At 34.7% G+C, this 18,126-nt stretch overlaps 1 protein-coding gene across 7 annotated transcripts in view; it reads right to left on the bottom strand.

Annotated features, from left to right (window-relative positions):
• RYR3 (ryanodine receptor 3) overlaps positions 1–18,126 on the bottom strand; it is a 215,996-nt gene that overhangs the window by 94,993 nt on the left and 102,877 nt on the right. For 4 of the 7 annotated variants that reach the window (XM_051791763.1, XM_051791765.1, XM_051791766.1 and 1 more), the window contains exons 33-42: positions 17,956–18,042; positions 17,340–17,566; positions 15,465–16,266; positions 14,766–14,966; positions 13,492–13,594; positions 8,886–9,023; positions 7,891–8,164; positions 6,141–6,255; positions 3,133–3,265; positions 2,111–2,214 (exon numbers count right to left, since the gene is read on the bottom strand). In XM_051791763.1, the coding sequence (XP_051647723.1) occupies positions 2,111–2,214; positions 3,133–3,265; positions 6,141–6,255; positions 7,891–8,164; positions 8,886–9,023; positions 13,492–13,594; positions 14,766–14,966; positions 15,465–16,266; positions 17,340–17,566; positions 17,956–18,042 (2,184 nt within the window). The remainder of the gene's footprint in view (positions 1–2,110; positions 2,215–3,132; positions 3,266–6,140; positions 6,256–7,890; positions 8,165–8,885; positions 9,024–13,491; positions 13,595–14,765; positions 14,967–15,464; positions 16,267–17,339; positions 17,567–17,955; positions 18,043–18,126) is intronic. The other 3 variants (XM_051791764.1, XM_051791767.1, XM_051791769.1) reach the window with 1 other exon arrangement.

The following is an 18,126-nucleotide window of genomic DNA, read 5'->3' as shown; positions in this document are numbered from 1 at the left end:
TGAAAAAGTTGCTTATGACAGTATGCAGTAAGGAAGCTACTCAGAGCACTCTGTGCAAAAAGTATGCAATTCCTAACAGGACTTGATAGTTTTCAAGCATTCATTCAGGAGATATAAGTGAAATGCAGCTCATATAAAATGTGATAAAAACAGTAGAATAAATCTCTTTTTCTTCTCTTTTCAGATGTTACAATGTTACCACCAAGCCACATAATTTTAACCTATTCAGTTTACTCCAGTGTATCATCAGGCTACGGGATACATTCCTCGTGCAGTCCTCTACCTTCCACACATTCACACATTTGCAGTAAAAAGAGTTTAAATTTCCAATGGCAAAAGTTCAAAAGTTAGGTTGCCTATGTGTAATTAATTTGCTTTGAACACAGGCTTTATGGTACAAACTTTAGTCACATAGAAATGCTGTATCATTTTGTGAATAGGGTATGTCTGCCACATTCATCAACTGATAGCTAGACAGTATTAGTTTTTTCTTGTTATTTGGTTTATAGATGTCTTTACTGAATAACATCCACATACTGAACTAGGTGAAGTTACTGACTCAGCAAAGGCAATATGTTACAGCCAATACATTACCACTGTTACAGCTAAAATGACTGATGAATTCAGAAAGCCCAATCTGAGACATATACAACCTGATTTTTCAGCATAAAATACTGCTTATGTTGCAGTTGATATATGTAAGTGTTCGAAAATTCAGTACGGTACCAAGTATTTCAAGGTAAGCAATCAGTAAATTATAAACATGCAGTTAATAATCAACAGTGAAATTCACACAATCACAGAATATGCCAAGTCGAAAGGGAGCCACAAGGATCATTGAGTCCAACTCCCAGCCCTGCACAGGACCATCCCCAAGAGTCACGTTATGTGCCCAAAAGTATTGACCAGATGCTTCTTGAACTCAGTCATGCTTGGTACTCTAACTAGGTGCTGACTTGCTCTACAGTACTTTCCATGAAAATATAAGACAGTAGCTGGTAGTGTTCTAGTCACTAGTGTTGTATCCCAAGGGTTGATATCAATACCATTTAATTTCTTTATTAATGACAGGGCAGAGCGTACTCTAGGCAATTTTGCAGGTGATACAGAATTGATAATTCTTCTCAACACTAATTTTTCCTAATCAGTTTATTTCTGTACTGTCTCACACCCTTTCCATTCATATTCTTGTCCCTGTCTTCTCCTAGCTATTCCCATAATATACCCATTTATTCCAATTTCCCAACTTTTCCTCTCCTACACCACATGCTGATCACAAACACTCCCACAACCAGTTCCACTCTCATCACAGGATTCTGCCATACTGCACAGAGATTTTCCCTGTGCTAAGCTATCATTTAGGTGCTTAACTGTTCCCTCCATTTATATTAAATGCTGCCTTCTGTTTTCTGTACTCCAATGCAGTGTTACCACATATCACTTCCTTTTGCTGCTTTCCTCCTCTTCTGACTGTGCACCCATATTCCATCTCTAAATCTGTTTTTCTCCTGCAATATACAAAGAACTTTCATGCAATTTTTTTATATTTTACCACCATTTCTAGTTCATCCTGCCTCTCCTCACATCCCCCTTTATTCCTAACCATTGCCAACAACTTGAGTCCTGGATTCAGTTTCCCACTTCAACTACTCTTCAAATCATGTTCCACCTTTCCTCTTCAAATACCTGCCCTTCCATTCTCTTAGCTATAACCTTCATCACCACCAATCTCTATGATTTAAACCAAAAGACCTGTGTCCTTTTTTCACATTCTCCTCTTAATTCTCTATTTTTTTCTCCCCAAACAATGCTTCTTGATATTCCTTTCTCCTGTTTCATGTCTTTTTTCTTGCCGTCCTTTCTAGCTTATAACAATAGTGACAAGATAGAATAGAAATAAATCTCTTTTGCTGTGATTCTCAATAAGCATAAAGCAAAATACGGGAAAATAGTGCTCATTCAATCTTACCACAAAACAGCACATACCTAGAGTAGGTATTTCTGAGGAGATCATATCCAAGAATTACCATGACCAAACTTGCCCTCTTAAACCCTTCTAGCACAAGTACACCACCTAATAAATAGGTAAAAGGTCAGAGTGACCACTTACCTTATCAAGGTCTGGCTCCTCCAATGCAAGTGCAAGCTCATTGTTGTCCATAACAGAGGCTGCTGCAACATCTAGCGGTGTCGAACCTCTCATTGAAGGAAATGCTGCAGAAGTCAATAAACACTAATTAAATTGAGTTTGCAGTAATCACATTCATGCAGCAGAGGGCAGCGATCTCGCTGGAATCTAGAACATAAATATATTCATACTACTTTGTAGGGCTGTTCTTCATTCAAGAATATGGTCAACTGTTTTCAAAACCATGAAAATAAATGCTGAAATTTTCTTCGGACTTGACATCCATATCTAGAAATATACTCAATCACACTGGTTTCAAATGCAGATGAAAAAAAAACCAGTATTAACAACATAGCAAATCAGAGGAATACTATTTCTTTAGCAGAGCAACATATTAACTTTGTAATTCTGCACAACCCTATCAATTCCAGATTTTAAAATATGTCTAAATTTAGCCAAAAGAGACACTTCAAGCTTCAGTTACTTTTTTCTTTCTTTAATCTTTTCCCATTTTCTGTGTTTATTATGGTCAAATGCAGGTATGAACAGCTAAAGCACTGTGAAATCACACACTATCTTGCCTTGTTATATGTTATTATTATAGCCATCTATCTAGCCAACACAATTTTCCTTGTATTACAAATCTAATGCACATACATTAAAAAACATACATTCAGTATCCCAAAGGAAAAATATGAAATTTACTTCAGTAGTGTAAACTGCAGAGGCAAGGAAAATGAAACCAGATGAAACAGGCAAACACCACGCAGGGTCAATTTAATCTTAGATTTCAAATCACAACTATTTTGAATGGAACTATTCTGTTTCTAATATAATTCACAGACACATAAGAATGAAACAAAAATGATAAAAAAAAAAGGTTAGAGGTGAAACCACAAAGTGGTTTAAGCATGTTTCAATTTGCTATACTAATTAGACACTAGTCGTGTGGTATCACGGTTGCTCCTACTCTTGCTTTTAGCTGTTACAGTTACATGACATACCCAGTCCAACACTGCTGTTTTCCAGTAAGTAACTGAGATGCTCAAACATGGCCTTTTGGTTTTGACGACTAATTCGACAGAAGTAGCACAGGAATCGGCAACAGCTTGCTACCATCTTAGGAAAAGCGATCTGCTGAAGAAGAAAGTTGACAAAGCAGTGAAATATGTTAATTACCAATCTGTTCCAATTCTTCTTCCTGCAGTCCTAACAAGGAAATTATGGTGAAGTTACCAAGGTGATAAGCATCTGACAGTTGCTTTGGTTCTAACTTAAAAAAAGAACCCGCATTTCCTTTTTACTTTCACATTCATTAGGCTATTAAAATGTTGAAAAATCGTTTGCAGAGGACTATAGGGAACATATAAGGGCAAAAAATGCAGAAATAATTCTCATTAAAGCAATTTGCAGACTAGCAAGTGCAGTTATACAAAACACTGTCTTAGCAGCTTTACAATAACAAGGTCGACCTGCAACATTATACCACAGAAGAATAAAGAATATTCAAGAGCCTCAGTTTCTCCTCCCATACTACAATAAGAATACACAACCTGAAATTAACAAGTTGTGCCATTCTCACATTTTACTACAAGGAGATGAAAGAACAAGATCAAAATGACAGATTTTTCTGTCTGAATTATTAAATTTACCACTATATATCACTCGTAAAAAAGTATCAAGTTCATTTGCAAACCTATGTCCTAAGGATACTCACAAAATTAATGAGAAAATTCATTACCATCAAGAAGAATTATTTTTTAAATAATCTTGCTTGTGCCCTTTAGACACAAGAAGGAATATATTCTCTATATTATATATATTCTATAATATTCAAGCATTTTGATCACAATATCATGAGTTTTTTAATTTCTGTTATATCCTCCCTCCACTTCATACCTTTACACTATAAATAATACTGTTTATACTTTATTATAACGAAGTCTAACAACTGTTACTTTATGGAATTCTAATTGATTCTAAGTACAACCTTTTTACTTAACAAGACAACAATCTTGCAAAAAAAGTGATTATGTAATTAAATGTGACATGATATGTATTATCCTTACAGGTGCACTTCTTAACTTCCGGAGACTTGATAAATTGTAGTTTTACTTTGGCATAGGTGTTTTGCTAATATATCCAGCTCATTTGCCTATTTCAAACATAAAGGAGCTATTATGTACAAGCAGCATTATCTAGCATTCCGGCTCTTAAATGTAGGGCAGATGAAAATGGATTCCTTAATTCATCAAAACTTTCAATAAAGTTTCCACTCCCCAGATTACAGAGATTTTAACAGAATGTGTGACATAACTTTGTTTAGAAAACTATGTTCACAGCAATACTGCTAAAAATTGTCATTTCAGAAATTCCTCATTATTGTCAGGAATACATATGAGTGTGGAATTCTAAAACTTTCAATCATTAGGAAATGATTTTGAAGTAAAATAGTTCAATTCTGACCATCAAAAAGGTGGTTGTTTGGGATTCTTTGAAAATGAATGAATGACCAACATCACAAACCCATATGACATTAAGGGTCAAAAATTGTAGCATCTAAAGACATAGACTTTAAAAGAACTATTTTAAGCATTAAGGTACACACTAAAACCTAAATGTAATGAAAATGTTCACAGCTTGCCCAATAATTTTCTGGGATATACATTTCACAAATAAAGTACCTTTCCAGGATTTTCTTAGCCAGTAATAGCAAAAGGTACTGAGACACCTTCAACAATATCAGATTCCACAGATATCCTCTCCTCTGGTTTTGAGTAATTTATTAATAGCACATCTAGAAAGAAGCCTGACATGAATTTTCTTCAGTTTGAGCTGACGAGTTTTTACTTTCCCATCATTCCTTCGGAGCCGCTACATCTCAATACAGCCGCATGATAAAATCATTTATTCCAAGAAGCTGGAGATTTAGTTTAAACCATCTGCTGCCACAACCTAGAAAAATGCCCAGTCCCTAAACTAGAGACTACATTGTGTAGTTGCTCTTTCCATCTCTCAAAGATATAACATTGAATAGTAAGAAATTGTAATTTTAAGTAATTGTAACTTGTCTTGAAATGAAGCAGAAAAACTAAAACCAGGATGCGAATACTTTGCAACACTGCAATTGTATAGGCAGATGCAATGTATAAGTATTTAAGATAATTATATGACCTATAGGACCAAAGAGATAAAGGAAGGAGGGTGTAGCTGTACATGGAAGGCAATCAACTAGTGGAAAGCTGACAGACAGGGAAAGGATAAGCAAAAGGTAGTAAAATGGGCTGAAAAATGTTCCAAATACAGAAGAAAAATCAGTAGCCGAGCAAAAAAAAGTAGATAAGCAATAGTGAGATCAGAGGAGAACCCTTCTTTTTGGAATGGAGGCAACAGGTTAAAGACGTCAGGCATAAGCAAAGAGAAGAAAATAGAAAATAAGCCCGCTTTACTTCTCACTTTCTTCAATAGTGAAAATTTTCAGTTAGGCTCCTCAAAATTTATGCCACTCTGCCTTTGAAATAAGACATATATATGCAAGCATAACACTAAGAAAAAGGTGAACACAGAACTGCAAGAAAATTATTGCTCAGTTCAAGTACATCAATTCGAACATTCAAAATTAGTTGTTAGTCTCTTGTTATAGTTTATTGGTAATAATACTTCATCTAAGATGAAGAGGCATATTTTCCAAGCACAGCTACACCTCCAATAAATGCAGTTAAAGTATGTATTTAATTTAAAATAAGAACAAATTCTTTTACAATTCTATTAAAAGACAAATGAAACACCTCTAACATCTCACTTTCTAAAAATCAAGTCCTAGACTGCTGGGTTTCTCTCTCTAGTACTATAAAACATATTCAACTTTTATCATTAATGAATATTTTAATTTGGAAAAGCAAAATCTAGCTTACACAAGGGCAATATATTATTGTTTGCTTCTTAAACATCCTAGTACACTTTTGGACAGGTTCAAAATGTAAAACACATAACAAACTTGTGGTGAAACTACCTGAGATTTGTCTCCCCCAAGCACATTCACCATCACATCCATAACAGTCTCATGCATGCCCAAGACTCTCATTAAGTTCGGATGCTGATAAAACACCTTGTTGTTCATTATATCCCTAAAATGGAAGAAAAGGAACAATATGTTTTTAAAAAGAACCACTTTAATTTAAGTCGATGCATTATTCCAGAAACATGCATTCACTGTAGTAACATAATTTCAGATTCTTAAACTTCAGCACAATACAAAAACACCTGATAACTAAATACTTCATATTTCAATATGCTATTATTCCTTGTGGATTCTTCATAATAAGAATATTAACTTTTAAATTATTTCAAAATGGCATTTCTCATCTCTAAATTGCTCCTACTATCAGTTCTGTTTAAACAAAAAAAAAAAAAACAAAAAAAATTTATTCTGTGATGATCTAAGTGGAAAAGAATATATTCTGTATGTTTTAAGTTGAAAGTGGGGATCAAGAAAATAAAATCTAATCATGTTTCTGTAGTAACACCTCTTAATTAATTTCCTCAGTTCACAAAGTGGAAGACAATAAACAGACAATATTCAAGATCACCAGTTATATGTGTTTCATCAATATTTCCAGATTCTGCTAGAAGAAGTGAAATGGCATACAGTCCCATTAAAAAGACTATTTTAACTTTTTCACTCTGCCCACCATCATCTCAACATGTTCTAGAACTCACTGTATTGGTTTCATAATCCAGAACACAATTTATATGTTTCAATAGAATCCAGGATTAGATTATAATAGAATCCAGAGATTTCTAACATTTTAAGGCAACCTGTCAAAAACATATGGCAAATACCTACTTTTAAGAAATACCGAAAACTGAGAGTAGATGACTCACAATACAGTACCCCTGGGAAGGTGGCTACACACATGCCATGTTCAGACAAAACTTACCCTTTATCCCTCATATCCTACAATTGTTATATATATATATATATATATATATATATATAATTTTCTCTCTTTCTAAATACACCCTTTTACTCAAAGTAATTGATTTTCTGTGATTTTTTTCCCTTAAAACATTAAATGGCCTGACCAGCATTTATTCACTTAAGAGGCATGCAGGCATGCACTGCTTAACAGAGGTAATTTCACAGCAAAGATGCAGGAAAATATTCTCACATCATCAGGTGCTATTTAAAGGCAATTTTGTATAACTCTAATGCAATAGAGGATAAAATGAGCAGTCTCCTATGTCCAAACACTTAAAGCTGCCACTGATGGTGAAATAATAAATATTAACCAGTTGGAGATATTTCAGTTCACAACGCCACTTTCCTGGGTCTACCTAACTGCTTGCACAAATTTCCAACTGAAAAGATGCCAGCAAGTTTATTTAATCATGCATGAAATATGAGTTTTAATTTTGGGAAAGATTTAGTATAGACACCAACAAAGATTTTAGTGATCTCTTTCTCCAGAGCTGCTAAAAGATGTACTTTGAGGAGGGTTTAAGCATTAGGCTTAGCTACAGTAAAAAGAAGTCCTTTTTCTTTAGATAATACCTTAATTCACAGATCTTTGACCCATTTGATACTGCTAGAGAGATCAATTTGAGCCACTTTGGAAATATATGTGAAAATGAAAATTTCTAGTATATATTTTCATTTCAGTACAGCATTAATTTTCATTCAGGATCTAAAATGACAGAATTTATTAATATAAAAAAAAGCTTCACACCAACTTAAAAATAAAATTATGTTAATTTCATACCCTAATCCATTAATCATCAGCAGTTCCTCCTCTTTTCCCATCCTCACACTGAGAAGGGAGCGAATCTGGCCCAGTGCTGCAAGCAGATTAATGGTGTCCTTCACAGAGGCAGCACTAATAGTATATGCTTTCTTCAGAGCTTGCAGCAGCTCACCAATGCTGTCATATTGCCTACGAAGGAGGCTGTACATAATTCGAACTAATTCAGGATCTTGAATCTGATCTTCTTGGGACCAGCGCACCATAGTCTGGGATATGAGTTGTTTCAGTGTAGCTGAAAGTAAAATACATTAAATGTTACTAGTTATTCCAACAGAAAATGTAAAAAACATGTATTATAGTAAAATACTATATTACAGTAGACAACAAGGCAGTTGTAAACCACCAAAAAACCACAAGCAGACTGTACAGGATTTTTCAAATTGGAAAAACAACTTTTAGATCTTTCAAGGTAAGTGTGATGTTCTTGAGAGGTGGAAAACAATAAACATCTATTTAGCATTCAAGTCAATACCAGCCTTTTTGGTAATGAAAAGCTTTTAGTTGATCATGACTCTAAGAATCATCCTTCTAAATTAAATGCTACATTTAGACTTTCAATTTATTCTTCATTTCTATATCGTCACTGTCACTTGGGAATACACTTTCTAAAAACATTGTATTGTTTCGAACTGCACAATACATATTGCTTGAAGCAGTTCTGTTGTATACATTACACCGAAAAAAATTCATCTGAGCCCAGAGTTTAGGAAATTTACCTGAAAACTAGAAACATTTTCCAGGCCTTGTTGAGATCAAGTAGAAAAATATTATCTTCCCTCTTAAAACAATGCAAATTTCTTTCTTCTATTACCAGTAACCACTGGTTCTAAGCGACAGAAGGTAATCTCCTTCTTCAGTCCACTATAAAACTTTATTAGGAAACACACTCCTGTTGACTGTGTAAACTTTTAACACTTGTATCATGGAAGTATTTATGTGGAAAGAAAACTTACTAGGAGATTTCTCTTCTTCCTCCTTAGGTTCCACTTTTTCTGCTTTTGGGGGACCTTTGATTTTGTACATTAATGAACGCAGTTTGCCAGTCAAGGAGGAATCTTCCTCTTCCTCTTCCTCTTCTTCTAATGGAATACCTTAGCAGATAATAAAATTGCTTAGAAACTAAGCTTAATCTTTGAAGTTTAACTCCTTAATTATTTAAACCAAAATATCTATAGGAATATTTTTTAACTAACAAATTTCATACAGAAAAATTAAAAAAAAGTAGTAAGGTCAGCAGCTTTGACATGTTAGCTACAGTAGCACCCCTCAAATTATTTTCTCTTCAGTACATATACTCCTTATATCCAGATTTATAGTATTATTTTTTCAATATTATGACCAAAGAGGTAGTATTTCCTAAGAGCCTGCTATAGCAATTAAATATGACTCAGAGTCATATTTGATTAAATATGTGATCCTTTGTTTCGTATTGCAGAATGTAAGCTAAAGAAAGAATTGTATGGCTATATCTTACAATATAGTACAATTTTTCAGTTGAGATATTTAGCAGTCATAAACAAAAATATTAACTGAATTTAAAGCTGTAAGAAGACAGACGTTCAGAGATTGTATAGGTGACACTTGCTTTTCATGAAAATGTGTACAGTGAGATGGGATGTCACTTTGCAAGGTAGTTTAATACAGTTCATCTCACTACACTGCTTCACAACCATTCGAAGTCTTTCACAACTTTTAGTGATGACAGACACCACATTTTATGTGCAGGAGAAGAGAACATCTAAGTAGGATCCCTTCAGATCAGAGCTAATTGTGCTGAGATGACATGTAAGCTTTTGCAGTTTTTCTGCTTGTCAAAGTGAAATTGAGAAAAGTAAAAGTTTTCCAGATTGGATACTAGAGACACAATGTGGAGCAGATGGAAAACAATAAACTGAGGCTAAAACTGGTACTAAAAAAAGAAACTAAGAAAGGAAAAAAGATCTGAAATGTAATATCATGTTGGAGAAACTTAGTGGCTGGCAGCTACCAAGGGGGAGGTGAAATTATGACTAGGAGTGACTAAGTGACTAGGAAGAAAAAGATTCAGAGGCAGTGGGAGGAAACGAAAGAACTCAAACTTGAAATTGGAGACTAAATATGGAATTTAAGAAATGGGATGAGTGAAACTGGTTGGGCAAAATGAAAAGCTAAGAATGAAGGAAGGTTACAGTTAGTTTGGAAAAAGTAAGAACAGGAAATGTAGCCGGTATTGAGAGGAAAGAGAAAACAGACAAGAATATTAACAAAAGAAACTATCTGGCACTGAAATAAAAGCTAGGCACTGGACACTGGGAGGAAAAGTCTTCAGAAGCTGAAATGGTCAGACAAGAAGAAATGCACTGGAATGATGAGTTATCCCATTCACTATTACCGTCTGTGTTCAACCTGTGAGCCAATTGCTCATCCACCTCATGATGTGTTTATCCAGCTGTGGGCTGGACATTTTGTCCAGAAACACACTATATGAGACAGCATCAAAAGCTTTACTGAAATCGAAAAAGATTGCATTGATTGGTTTCCTTTGAACAACTACGTAGGTTACCTTGTCATAAAATAAAATCAGGAGGGATAAGCATGACTTTCCTCTCCTGAAGCCATGCTGGCTGTGACCAGTGACTGCATTGTCTTCCAGGTGTTTCTTAATACTTCCCAGAATAATTTTTCCATGACATTATCAGGTACTGAAGTGAAACTAATAGGCCTGTAGTTTCCAGGGTCCTCCTGCTCACCCTTCTTGAAACTGGGAGAACGTTCACCAGGTTCCAGTCAGCTGGGACCTCTCCAGATTCCCAAGACTGCTCAAAAATCATCGAGAGAGGTTTTGTGATGATGTCAGCAGCTCCTTGAGGATTCTGGGATGAATCCCATCAAGCCCCATAGATTTTTAGGGATCCAGCTGCAGCAGCAGATCCCACAAAATTTCAGGGTCTACTGGGAGTTGATCAGTCTCGCAATCATGGTCCTCCAGCTCAGGGCACCAAGAGCCCCTTGGTCCATCATCCATGTTGAAGACAGAGGCAAAGAAAGCGTTAAATTCCTCTGCCTTGTCTCTGTCGCTGTTTGTGAGGTGACCATCCTCATCCTGTAAGGGGCTGATGATATTTCTAAACCGCCTATTGCCATTAATATGTTTGAAAAAACTCTTTTTATTTTTCCCCACATTTCTGGCAGCTTCAACTCCAGCTGAACCCAGATAAGTGTGAATTTTATATTATTCAACAAAATATGTTGTAATTTTTTTTGGGGGGAGGGGGGTGTTTAACCAAGAAATTATGCATAAAAGTTATGATAGAGGGCTCTTATTTTGCCAGCAAAATTAACCACTCAGAGTTAGGACATGCTAGGATTAAGACTGCCTGATAACTTTAATTCAGAGTATTTCTTATATTCATTATGAAAAAGCCTTTAATTACTTGATTGCCTACATATTTTTCCACTTAGATGGCAAAGTATACTTAGTAGTAAAAAGCTGATTAAACATTCCAAGCAGACCTCCTTCTCCTTTATCTGCAGCTGTGATTGCTTAGTACTGATTTTCATGACCAAGTCAGGCCACAGAAAATGAGGAACATTTATTTGCAGTGACCACCTATGATAAATCTCTGTACAAAGTAATGAATATGGTTTAGTTTAGAATCCATAGGATCTTTAAGCTATTTTAATCATGAGACAGTGTTTTCTCTATCTTCAGCTCTTTTTCATTCAGCATATATATTTATAATGTAGTAAAAAAATAATAAAGGTACATCCCTAAAAATAATAAACCGAACACATGTAAGAACTAGTGTTTCACCTTATGACAAGATGAAGAGTGATCAGGAACTAAACTAACTCAATGATCCTACCAACCACAAGATTCCAAGGAAAAATAAATAGAATGCAGAGTTAAGATATTTCCAAGTAAGTTGTAGGTCTTCCATAATCTCCATCCTGGAGACTCAGAGAACTCTCTGCTGCCAAAGGAGCATTATTTTTGAAAACCAGAGGTCAGATCAAGGGGTATGTGATTGAGCAATGGAGATGACAGTAATCTTTTATAATGATAGACATAATGAAAATATGGAGAAAGAGGAGTAACTATGAGGATATTAACTATTCACTTTAACATTTGGAAAAAAAATGATGGAATGAAAGAAATAGTTTTTGGTAAGCACTTAGAAGCAAGGATGAATAACAGTTAACACAGGATTGTCAAAACCAAATAATGTTAAACCAACTAAAGTTTTGCCTGTAATGTAGCTAACCTTACAGATACAAATCTTGATTTTAAGGACTTCTAATACTGTCTTATACAATATCCTCAGAAGTAAGCTGATAAAACACAACCTAGATACCTGCTGACCCACTCATCTTTGGCTGAGGCTAAGGCTGAGATAGTTGAAAAATGAAAATTGGCTTATCACGAAATCACAGCTTGATGGCTGCCAGAGATTCTATGAGGGTACTCAGATATGTCAGTGCAAAATAATAGCAGAAGCCTTAACAATACAAGCACAGAATGGTATTGGAGGCACCATGGCTACAAAGAGAAGGCAGAAACTTAATAACATTAAAACCATGTAATTCCCTGAACCAGGTAACACTGGTTTTAAGGATAGCCAAAGAAGAAAGAACTAGCAAACTGTATTGGTAGACATCTAATGATGACTTCAAGCAAACAGGAGGACAAGAAGGAACCATTAGGATTACCATGCTCTTCCTGGGGAAGAGCTTGAAACGCTATCAATTCACTGTAATGACCCTGATCCCTTCTTTGTAGACAAGATGGATGCCATCAACTGTAGGACCAAGAAACATACAGGAAGAGTAACTATGAATATATCTACCAAGTGTATCAGTTTTATCTGCATAATTACTGGGAAGGAGCAGTAATAACTGGATGACTCAGACTATACACTAGTAAATGGGCTAATAAATCCATCATTGTCTGGATTAGACTAAGATCTCAGTAGACTAACAAAAGACTTTTGACATCAAAAAACCCACATAAAATTGCACAGGAAATCCAAATTCAATGACTGGGGGCAATTCAAGCTGTAGTCTGCAGTGCAACAGTGTTTTATAATGAATGACTCTCACAGTTATGTATACACCAGGAAACTAAGCTAAAACAGGCATAGCACCTCACATCTAGTGTTTTGCCTCAAATTTTCTACAGCTTAACTTCACAGCAATTATGTTTCCTCAATATGTTTTATATGCTTGCACTCATACATGTGCTTTTGTAAATCTTTTAAGGTAATCCAACCTTCTTGTTTGAAACATTTATTTTCCCCAATGAAGTCTAAAACTGATATATAAACAGAATAATACTGGATAATATTTAATAGATATGTAACAATGAAACTTAAAACCATGCACAAGTTTCCCATATTTTTGTAATATACACCAAAGTTTGTCAAGAAAGTCACCTTGTAGACAGTAATCACAAGGCTAGGCTTTGCAAATGAAGAGAGTAATACATCTAACAAAAAAACCTCTTATACTAGTATATTTTTAAACTGATCTGTCAAGTGTCAAAAAGACAAACAAAACCTGTATCAAAACCTTGCCACTCACCACAGTGAATTAGAAGGTCATCATGAAATTCATATAACTCATCCCGAATCTCCTCTGGACAGGGACAATCCTCTCCCAGTTGAAAATTCAGCAACATATTAATCTTTAAGAGAATTAAAACATAGTTAAAACACCGAGATAGCCTAAGACATATTCTAATATATAGCCATACTTTACCTGTTTATAATCAAATTAAAATAAAGCACAAATTTCTTATATGGTTTGAAGGAAATACTCAAGCAATGATACTTTGTAAGCTTTAATTATGATTAGCATACCAATACAGAAAATGTATCAAGAATAGTGTGGCCAGCAGGACTAGGGAAATGATTGTCCCCAGCATTAGGGAGGCTGCACCTCAAGTACTGTGTTCAGTTCTGGGCCCCCCACTTTAGAAAGGACATGGAGATACTGGAGCATGTCCAGTGAAGGGCAACAAAGCTTGTGAATGGTCTAGAAAATACGTCTTATGAGGAACAGCCGAGGGAGCTGGGTTTGTTTAGTCTCGAGAAAAGGAAGTTAAGAGGGGCCCTGTTTGCTCTCTACAACCTGAAAGGAGGTTGTAGTGAGGTGGGGCCTGGTCTCTTCTACCATGTCTGCATTGAGAGGACATGAGGAAATTGCCTTAAGCTGAGACAGGGGAGATTCAATTAGATATTAGAAAAAATGTTTTCACTGTTAGGGTGGTCAGGCATTGGAATAGGTTGCCTAGGTTGGAATAGGTTAAGAGACGTCTGGATCTGGCACTGGGTGATGGGATTTAGTGGTTTAAGAGTTGCAGTGGTAGTGCTGAGTGGACTGTTTGACTTGATGTTCTTAAGGGTCTCTTTCAATCTTGACAATTCAATGATTCTGTAATTCTACAGGGACACTTCATAATAAGACTATTTTCTAGGGACAGAAAAAAATATTTCTAACATGCACATGTCAGTTCAACACTAACTTCATGCTAACTTTGAGCAACTAAGATTGTCATCATCTTACAGTACTGAATGAATCTAAGCTCCTCAGCACTGGACAGTAATATTCAAATTTTCTATGCGGTTGAGAAATCTTTAGTAAAAAATTTGAGAAACTACTTTGGTTTACAGTTTAAATTCTAGAGTAGAGGCTTAAGCATTCTGACATTCAGTATTTTGTGGCACGAAACAAATTTTATTTCAAATTCATTTTGATTCTCCAGCAATTCAAATGGTAGTTTATAAGTCAGGACTATATTTTATCATCATAAGGAATTTATTTAATCTTTAATTCAACCATATATTTAGTATTACCTGTTCTTGAGGAGGAGACCGAAATTCTTTAGTCTTCTTGGCAGTCAAAGCAGCAGACATGTTCAAGGCTTGCATGAGTTCATTGTACCTGTATTTCTGATTATACTGCAATTTTGATACGTAACGGTCTGCAAATGATACAATTGCTTCCACTCTATGTTGTAGTTCACAGTCACAAAAATAATTGAGTAAATGACACATCTAGGGTAGAAAAAAACAGACTTAATATTAATTGTTTTACAAACTGTGGGGAAGAACTGCAGTGAATTGCAGATATACTGCGTCAGATTGTAAAAATTAGACACATTTTTCCCACATTTTTGTTTTAACAATGTAAAGGTGAAAAAATGTTGTACAGTTTCATTATCTGATCAATAATACTACATTACATTCACAGTTTTTCACTCCATACACCCAAAATATGTAGACAATATGCACTAGTTTGGCTTGGAATGGTCCTTTAAAGATCACCTGGTCTAACACTTTCCTTTTTACAAAATAAGTAAGTATCAACTTATCTATTTTGAGTGTAGAACTGCAGCAACATTAAATTTGGTTATTAAACATGAGGTTATAAGGCAAAGTGGAATTAAAGACCTTCAGAATTTCAACTCTTTTAAAGTAGAGAACAGATAAAAAGCACAATCTTTTTTCCATCAAGAGTAGAACATAAATAATACATTTATATTAAATGGTCACCTGAAGCTTAACAGATTCTGGTAATCTTGTCTGCAATAAGCCCTTTGCAGGAGCTTTTGTTTGTTTTATTGCTTTCTCCCCAGCTTCTACATCTTTTTCTTCAACTTTTGTAACTTCTTCCTTCTCTGTTCTTTCTTCTGTTTCTTCCTTGTGATCTCCAAACACAGTGGGATCAATAAGGAGTAAAATCTGCTTCACATCATCATCATCAAAAACACCCATTATGAGCAATGTTGCTATCAGTTTAAGAACAGGAACAAACTGGAATGCAACTTGTCCTCCAACAGGGTCCCGTATATGAGCACCGCTACACTGTACTGCCTCTGTTAACATACTTATGGCCTTGGATTTAAGTGTCTCAAGGGGTATTTCTGGACTGGATCTCTGATGATCTTCAGTGGTCGCAATAAAGCATGGAGTAGAAAAATTAAAGGCTGGTTTCAGACAAGTGCTAAGCCCTACTCCAGGTAAGCCATGCTTCTTTGTTTCATCGGGATACAATTTAATAGCTCGAGTTTCATCTGTAACTGGAATGATAAATTCATTGCTCATCATGAGCTTGGCTTTCTTGGCATGCTCTAAATGAATACTAATGAGCAAGTCGTAGAATCCAGAACGCAGAAGTCCAGGTAAGTACTGATTATCTATTGTAAAAAATAGCTGAGATATGTCCACATGGCTACAAAGTGCATAAGCAACTCTAGTGTTACCCAGAGCACTAACTGAGCTATAGAGTTTTAAAGTGTGGTAGTGAAACTTCATCAAATCTTCTTGTTCACACAGTTCCAAAATATCAACACATCTGTTAGAAAATAAAGAAAGAGAAAACCAATCAATCCTATGAATAATAACTTTGTAAAAGAAAAGTTTTGTGATCTCTGCACATTTTGGTCAGTTCCTCTTTAAACCACTAGTATTAAATTAATAGTAACTAGTCTTAGTATGTGCATCGTCCAAACACAGTAAATGGTGGCAACTGAGATTGTTTAAAATTAATACTCCTTATGAAAAAAAACAACCCAAAATAGAAGGTATAGGTGCTTTTTGAAATCTATGGTAAATTAGAACTTGTTTTTAAAATAAATATATTTGCAATGCTGAAAATCTGTGTTACTACTGTTACTAAGCTGTGCCTTTCTAGTTTACTCAGGATTATGGTTTCATTTTTTCCACAAGACACAGTATTTTTTAATCTTTTCTTGAATTCAGTTTTATGAACAATAAAATTTTTATTGAATTATTAAAAGAAATTTAAAAATAACTGATAAAAGTGCAGCAGTGAAATTATCTTTCTGCTATGCTTTTGCTGATAGTTTGATTTTTCACTGGTTATGATATTTGATATTTGGACAGATCTTTTTTATCCTCATTTTGAAGACAAAACCTAATGAAAATCTAAGAAAGGCATGACCTTGTCAATAAGAACATAAAAACTTAATTCATGTAAATTCGGAGCAGATGATACACGAACAGATTACATGCTTTTATTACAGAAAAAAAATCAGCAAATTAGTACTTGCATATTCTTTATATTTGTTTTTTTCAGGCTGAGAAAAATCTTTAAAGATTTTTTTATAGATCTTTAAAGATCTAGAGATTTAGGGTACGTTACTCCATAATTTAAATAATTAAAATAAATCAAATAGCCACTTTTTCTCTCATGTATGCAAAAGTCATCACTTGGCATTAAAGTTCAGTCTCTTGTACTTAAATTTTCTGATCTTATCTGCTTAATTATTTTTATAGCAGATAAGATAAGAAATTCTCAACAACTATGGTGTAAATATTCTCTAAGGCAGGTTTAATCAATACTCTGACATTCGGTTTCAATATACTTTGTCCACATTAAGTAATTTTATTTCCTTACAAATGTACCTGTTTTCTTCTGGGATATGAAGTGCCATCATCTGCAGAGGTTCCAAACACTGCACAACCCAGCCGTGACGTTCACTGACACGCTCAGTTTCTACTCTCAGAAAGCTGTTTGGCATTCTGCTCCATAAAACAGGTGTAATTGTTTGCACGTCAAGGCGAGGGGGACACTGAGGAACAGGATTTCTTTCTTCACTTTTAAAAATTGCTGCTGATAAAGGCATGGTATTCTGAAACAAAGAAGTGTATTAAAATATTTTTGTAATGTCTAATTATAAATAAACTGATAGCATTAAAGGAATTATAACTTATAAATAGCAAAGAAATCATAGAAAGATAAACGTTATTACAACAAACAAAATCCATTAAATAACCGCAACATTAATGATGTTCTCCTCAAACAACATGAGTTTTTTTTGACAAATGCAGATAAACTATTAACTGCATATATAATTACATTTACAGAAGTAAACACAGAATTCAAATTAAGATTCTTGCCCTTGATTCAATTTTCCTAAACAAATTCAAGTGAGCGGGAATCTGCATAAGAATAAACAGATTTAAAAGAACACCTTTACATGAAGGTTCTCTTTTTATAAAATATAAAAATATTTCCTACCTTTAATTTGCCAAGTTCAAACTGAACCAAGTTAGTGCTTGTAGGCTGTAAAAAAGCTGCTGGAAAAAGCTTCGTGTTTGGTTCAACCTAGAAATGAGATGAGATTGAAATGTTTTAAAAATTAAAAATGCAAAAAAATCTCCTCCCTGAATATGATATAAAATAAATTCT

This window comes from Manacus candei, unplaced genomic scaffold (assembly GCF_025592945.1).
Source record: "Manacus candei isolate 608988 ecotype Guabito, Panama unplaced genomic scaffold, ASM2559294v1 h1tg000033l, whole genome shotgun sequence".
In the NCBI taxonomy this organism is placed as follows: domain Eukaryota; kingdom Metazoa; phylum Chordata; class Aves; order Passeriformes; family Pipridae; genus Manacus; species Manacus candei.
Note: the sequence above shows the minus strand (reverse complement) of the source record. Positions and strands in the feature narration are given on the sequence as shown.